The sequence below is a fragment of the Sesamum indicum genome, linkage group LG15 (assembly GCF_000512975.1).
Source record: "Sesamum indicum cultivar Zhongzhi No. 13 linkage group LG15, S_indicum_v1.0, whole genome shotgun sequence".
NCBI lineage: Eukaryota > Viridiplantae > Streptophyta > Magnoliopsida > Lamiales > Pedaliaceae > Sesamum > Sesamum indicum.
The window spans coordinates 8,305,157-8,312,389 of record NC_026159.1 but is presented as its reverse complement, the minus strand read 5'-3'; the positions used below and the strand labels follow the sequence as shown (position 1 = coordinate 8,312,389).

Genomic DNA, 7,233 nt, shown 5'->3' with positions numbered 1-7,233 from the left:
CCAACTTTCTATTTCTCCATTCGCCGTTCGATCCGCGACTCCGCTATCAGTCACCAGTTTGACCCGTGATGCCATATTCTTTCTCTTTTCTTTTTCTTTTTCTTCTTGTTTTTTTTTTTTCAAATAAAAATTAATTTTGATGCCGGAGTTTGATAGAGTCGCACGAGGTTTGACCATCCGGTACTAATACACATACTCGGACCAGTCTCAGGTCCGGTTTCACTAATCCGATTTTAAAAAATATTGAATTCTTAACATGAACACAATGGGAGTAACTTATAGAACTCTTTATGATGGCGCGTACATTTGTATCTCATCATATGAGATATTGTTTAATTTAATTTTATATAAGTCTAATTTTATCTTTATATAAGTCTTACGATTTTATTTTGAAAAAATGACAGTACGAAGAGGAGTTTTTGAAACCACTTAAACTTATTATTTACAATTAATATAAGGACATTAATATAAGAACGCATTCCACATCTTTTATGCAGGAGTTTGTGTGCTTTATAATAGGAAAGACTCTGTTACCTAGTGAGGCATATTTTTCATACTAAACTTATATAAAATTAAATTGAATAATACTTCACAAAATAAGACATAAAAAATTATAGCACGTCACGTCACAAAAAATGAAATAAGCCTTTGAATATCATTTGAATATGCAACACATTATTATTAAACATTTTATATTATACATAAATATAATATTAATTTCTATTTTCTCTTTACGTCCTCAAATAATATTACTTTAAAATAGAAAAATATTCACAAAATTGTCTTTTAATAAAGTAATATAAATGAAATATCTGATTCTCTATTATTAAATTTGAAATTCTTATGTAATAGTAAAATTACACAAATTTCTAAATTTTGTAATTCCCGCATAAAACTCACAACAAATCAAAATGAATCTTAAGTTTTCCTTTTTTCCTTTGCTATATTTCAAAATGAATCTTGAAATTGGGATGCAGAGAGGTTTTATGTCAGTCCACCCGAGTCCCAACTGAAGCAACTCACTGTTCTGTTCAATGAGATTCTTTTCTTCTATGGTAAGCCTTCTCAGGAATTAATCGCTCCATCAACCATCCAAACACAATGGAAATTGTCTGATTCAACATCCAAACATCTCGAAATCAAAGATCATGTAGCCGTACCCTCTCCTTCCTCCCGCGGCCGGAGACGCCACCTTCGACCGGCCGAACAACGCCGCTGCCACCACCACCACCACCATTCAAGTTCACCCATCGTAGAATTGCATATACTTCTACAGTTGCATCGTCATTCCGCTGGGAGAAAAAGGGTCTTAGTGGAAATGGAAGACACTGATTTTGTTTCTCAGAAATTGACCAAATCGGAAACAACCCAGCAGATAAAAAACCACCCCAGCTCATCCGCCCGAGGCGGTGGTTCCAAGAATACTAGAAAGCACCACCCAACTCCCCCCGCCGCAGGAGAAGGCGGTTCCAGCAATACTAGAAAGCCCCACCCCCCCCCCCCCGCCGCAGGACAAGTGGCGTTCCGCCTGCTATGCCACGACCACAGTGCCGGCGGTGTGATCGGGAGCTCGGGCTCCATAATTAAGCATCTTGAAACTCTAACGGGATCGAAAATACGGTTCGAGGAGCGCACTCCAAACTGTCATGAGCGCGTGATCAATATCGTGGGCGATGCTGTGGTGGAAAGGAAGATATCTGTGGGAAGAAGCGAAAAATATGAAATGGTGGATGTGTCAAAAGCGCAGGAGGGTTTGATGAGAGTTTTCGAGAGGGTTTTGGAGGTAGAAGGTAATGGGGGAAACAATGAAAATGAGGATAATGAGAAGAATAGTAATGGGTTAATTAGTTGTCGTTTGTTAGCTCCAACGGGTCAAATTGGGGCCCTGATAGGAAAAAGAGGGAAGATTGTTGATGGGATTCGGAAGAGATCGGGGGCAAAGATTCGGGTTTTGAAGGAGGAGCAGATTCCTGCTTGTGCAAGCCCCGAAGAGGAGCTGATTCAGGTAATTATTATTAAGCTGTTGGAATCTTGATAATCTAAGGATGTCATAACTGTTGAGCATTTTTGACTGATGTTGGCCTCTGGGTTATGGTTGCTTAATGCAATTCATTCGCACATTATTTTTAAGCATAGTGTTGTGTGAATGTGGTTTTTGAGAAAGTGGATTCATTTTCAAATGATTGCAGAACTGGTTTCTTTATATAGGAAAAAAAGAAAACTTTCAAAGTTCATGTGAAATGTAAGAGAAACTGAATAAATGGTTGGATTGTCCACTTGATCTTAATTGTAGGTTTCCTGTTTTGTTGAATAAGTTGGTTTATTAAGTATGTGTTGTGGATTGAAGTGAACTATCTTGACTTTGAGTTTTGGTTATAACTGAACTGGATAGATTCACTTGTGACAAAAACTTGATTGCTAATATGTTTACAGGCTGCTACCAAGTGTATTAACTATCAAGTAGTATGGAAATATTGTTCTCATGAGGATTGAATGAGTATTAGCTATCAAGTAGTATGGAAATATTGTTCTCATGAGGATTTAATGAGTATTAGCTATCAAGTAGTATGGAAATATCGTTCTCACAAGGATTTAACGAAATAAGTACCAAAACAACGACTAATCCTGATTACTTGTATGGTCAAAATTTGAGAACAAATTATTACTACTACGAGAAATTAATAGAAAATTTGAAATATGTGTAGTTAGAGAAAATTCAATAATTATTGAAATGTTAAGTTTATAGTCGGCCTAATTCAAATAAATTTTAAATTTACAAATTAATGCAGCAAACTATTTATTTTCATAACCTGAGGTTTTCCCAAGATAAACCGATACATTTCTCAAACCATACCAAACTTATTATCTAAGAATTAATGGATGTCTCTCATCTAATTCTCAAGAGAATAATGCAAACCTATTGACTCAGATGAGTCATGCCTATGTATCTCTACATCTCATTCAATCCGCCCTAAGAATTACCCTGTCCATTATGTATAATTTATTCTCAATTCATCCACACAATTTAAATCTCAAGAGGTGATCAAGCTCTTAAGTTGTAAATAAACACGATAAATCATTGTTTCGGTTAGGCTTCCCAAAGTGTTAGCAAATTGAAGCTTAGTTTATAATGTGAAAAGTAAATCTAAGGAAAGAAAAAAATTAAGAAAACTCATTGGGAAGTAATCTAGCTTAAAAAATTGAGATTATGAGTTGCTCCATCGCCATTTTGTTTGTCAGAGTTTTAGATAAGTGAAGAGACAAACAGAAGACGAACATTTACATGGTTTGGTCATCCACCTCCGAAGTTTCATCTTCCTCAACTCAAGTTTCTTCTGGTGCTAGTTCTAATGGAGGACCAGATCCTGCTAAACTCATCACAGGACACAAATTGAACTTGAATTGAAAAAATATTCAATGGTCCCATTAGTTATGATGTTCATATGCAGTCAAGGAAAAGATTATTATCTCACTAGTATAGCCAGTAAATCAAGGAGACTCAAATTACAAGACATGGAATCAATTCGAATACTAATGAAGTTGGAGAAAACTTTATTAAGATCTGGGAAGTTGCAAAGGAGACATACTCTGACAATGAAGACACAACAGAGGCATTTGAGATTGAAGGAGTCCTCCATGATTTCCTTCAAGGGCACCTGTATCACCCAATATTTTAGTCGTTTGACTAGATATTGGCAACAGCCCCATGTATGAAACAACCAAGTGGGAGTATCCACTTGTGTAATTTGACTTGGCAACAACCCCATGTATGAAACAACCAAGTGGGCGTATCCACTTGTGTTGTTTGACTAGTTATTAGGAACAAATATGTTGAAAAAATGTTAATCTACAAGTTTCGCTTAGGACTCGACAAAAACTTAGATGAAGTTCGTGGTCGAATTTTAGCCATCAACCCCTGCCAAACTTGTGGGACATGGCTGAAGTCCAATGTGAAGAAATTCGGAGAAAGATTATGTTGGGTTCTGGAATTCAATTACTAACTTGAGGAACACATAGCAACAAATTCGAAAAGGGAAGACCTTGGTGGGACAGCTGTAATAACACTGGTCACACGCAAGAGACCTGCTGGGAAGTTCATGGGAAATCTGTTGATTGGAAACCAAAAAACAAGCCAGAGTCTCGTGGAAATTACACTGCAGCAGAACATGTCATTTTAGCAGGGAATAATTGGAAATCCTTCAAAAGCTGATAGCACATGTCCAACAAACTTCCATTTCTCCAAACAACACCTACAACACCTATAGCAGCATTTGTGGCTTAGAAAAGTAGTTTCCTACGTGCACTTAAAGTTAGAGAAGTGGACATAAAAAATTCATGGATAGTCGATTCTGTAGCCTCTGACCACATGACGTGATGTATCTCTTATGAAAAACCTTATACCTTGCCCTGCAAATAACAATGTTCGAATTGCCGATGGTTCCATTGCAAAGGTTTTAGGTACAGGTTCTGTTGCAATTTCAGAGAATCTCACTCTTGGATCAGTTTTATTGGTCCCCAACTTGGATTGCAACCTTTTGTCTGTTAGCCATCTCACTCGGGACAAGAACTGTGTTACTAAGGTCTTCCCACATCATTGTGTTTTTAATGATTTCAATTCGGGACAGATGATCGGCGGTGTGTTGAGTTGCATTATGGTCTCTGCATGTTTACTGTGGCCAAATCCTTTAAAAGAGAGAGAACCTCAGAGGAAAGTTGAATAAAAACAGTCCTTTCCTGTCCTTAGTTCTAATAAAGATAGAGATATTATGTTATGCGCTATCGGTTAGGTCATCCTAATTTCTTATAACTCAAAAAATTTCTTTCCATCATTATTCAATAAAACTTGCTTTTATATTCAATGTGACACCCATCAAATGTCTACGCATATTTGCAACTCTTATCCAGTTCAAGGATACAAGGAGTCACATCCTTTTTCATTGATTCTATTGATATTTGGGGACCATCCAAAATTAAAAGGGTGACTGGGGCTAGATGGATTTTGTCATTTGTAGATGATTATTCTCGTTTGTCTCGGAATTCCTCATGAAAATTCAAAAATTGTATGGTTCAAACTCAATTCAATGCCAACATCCAAATTCTATGCACTGGTAATGCCCGGGATTATTTTAATTCTTTTCTTGGTGAATATCTTAGCCAAGAAGGCATAGTACCTCAAAGTTCTTGTCCAAACACTCAACAAACTGGGTTACAGAAAGAAAAACAGACATTTGTTAGAGGTTACCTGTGCTCTCATGATCTCTCCTCACATCCAAAAATATTTTTGGGGAAGCTCTCCTGACCGCTGCTTATTTAATTAATAGAATGCCTTCTTGATCCTCAAGTTTCGAACTCCATGTCAAGTCCTTTTCAGATCCTACCCTGCTACCCGTCTTATTTCATCTATTCCACTGAAGGTTTTAGGTGCTATTGCTTTGTTCATGTTCCTCATCAATATCGACGTAATTGGATCCCAAAGCCATAAAATGTAAATTTCTCGGTTATGCTCCAGATCAGAAGGGATATAAATGTTATTCTCCTCAAGCAAAGAGATCCTATCACTCAATGGCTGTTACATTTTTGGAAAAATTAACCATATTACTCCAAAACTGACATTCGGGGGGAGAGTGAATCTTCAAAACATCGTTTTGGGAGAATGGGGTTGTGACTGAGACTCTTGTTTCACTGGTCGTTATACCACTACCAGGCTTCGATACCTCTGTCATTGAAAGTCCACCTAATTCAGATCCCCATACTGTTCCTTCGATGATCAACAACAGAGAGCTTATTGTCTACTCTAGAAGGAACAAGACTCAGGGACATGTAGAAGAAAGAGTGCAACGAGATATCGACTATGAAGCTGACCAAGTTCAACTCTAAAAGAGACACAACCAGGTATCAATGTTGTTAACTCTGATGACTTAGAGAATCTTGATTTGCCAGGAAATTTGGTTATTTGCAATGCCACTGTGTTTATACCTTGTTTGTAAAATTTTCTCTTTCCAGTAAGAGATCCATTGTTATTGTGTATGTAGATGCTAGCATCATAAGAGGAGACTACGAAGAGGAGATTGGAAACCTCAACAACTTTTTGGTGCATGAATCGAGGTTAAAGGTTTAAGAAATTTGAAATACTTCCTTTCTGATGGAGATTGTAAGATCGAGAAATAGCATTGTGGTTTCTCAGCGCAAGTATATACTTGAATTGTTGAAAGAAATTGGGATGCTTGGATACAAACCGACACATACTCCGGAGGAAATTGTGACCAAAGATGAAAGAAAAGTAAACAATGTTCTAGCTGACAAAGGAGATACCAGAGATTGGTTGGAAGACTTATCTACCTCACACACACCAGACTAAGCATTAGTTTTGCTGTTAGCTTAGCGAGTCAATTCATGAATAACCCCACTGAAGAACACATGAACCATCTACATCATATTTCGAGGTATCTAAAGAAAACACCTGGGAAGGGTTTTACTTAGAAAACACTAAGAAAAGGACCATTGAAGTATTCACTGATGCTGATTGGGCAGGATCTACCATAGACCATGGATCAACTTCAGGGTATTGCACTTATGTATGGCGAAACTTAGTCACTTGGAGCAGCAAGAAACAGCAGTGGTAGCCCGCAGCAGAGCCGTGGTATGTGCGAAAGCATGTGGTTGAAGCAGATACTTCTTGAAATCAAAGTTCCTATCGATGATCCTATCAACACGTGGTGCGACAGCCACACTGCTATAAGCATTGCTAAAAACCCCGTTCACCATGACAGAACAAAAAATGTCAAGGCTCACCAACAGCGCTCTGTATTTGGCCCCTGGGTCACGACTTATCCTGTTTGCGTTTCTTGCGGCGTTTTTCTGATAGTCCATGAGCTGCAGGTTATCTTGGCATGTCAAACTTTTGTGGAGCTCTTTTCTTGGAAAACACTTACCTTCAAGATCTTTTTCATTAAGGAACTCTTTTGCTTCCAGTTTCACATCTATTTTGTAAAAGAATATTAAAATACCATTTAAGCTACAAAGACAAGCATTATATCGCCAAAACTGAAGAAATTGTTAGAAAATAAGTCGCATAAATTCGTTCTATCACCTGTTGTTTCGGTCATATCAATTTTGGTATTCGATGTTTTTGAAATTGATGTTTTGGACCCTTCCGACAAAAGACCGTAGAAAACTAACAGTTGAACCCTTTTGGAGAGAGATTTAGGTGGGAAATTTAATTCCCATCCACTA

At 37.5% G+C, this 7,233-nt stretch overlaps 1 protein-coding gene across 2 annotated transcripts in view; it reads left to right on the top strand.

Moving 5' to 3' along the window:
- LOC105178234 (KH domain-containing protein HEN4) overlaps positions 938 to 7,233 on the top strand; it is a 15,023-nt gene continuing 8,727 nt past the window's right edge. Inside the window, exon 1 of one of the 2 annotated variants that reach the window (XM_011101662.2) lies at positions 938 to 2,005. In XM_011101662.2, the coding sequence (XP_011099964.1) occupies positions 1,319 to 2,005 (687 nt within the window). In that variant the 5' untranslated portion in view covers positions 938 to 1,318. The remainder of the gene's footprint in view (positions 2,006 to 7,233) is intronic. The other variant, XM_011101664.2, reaches the window with a different exon arrangement.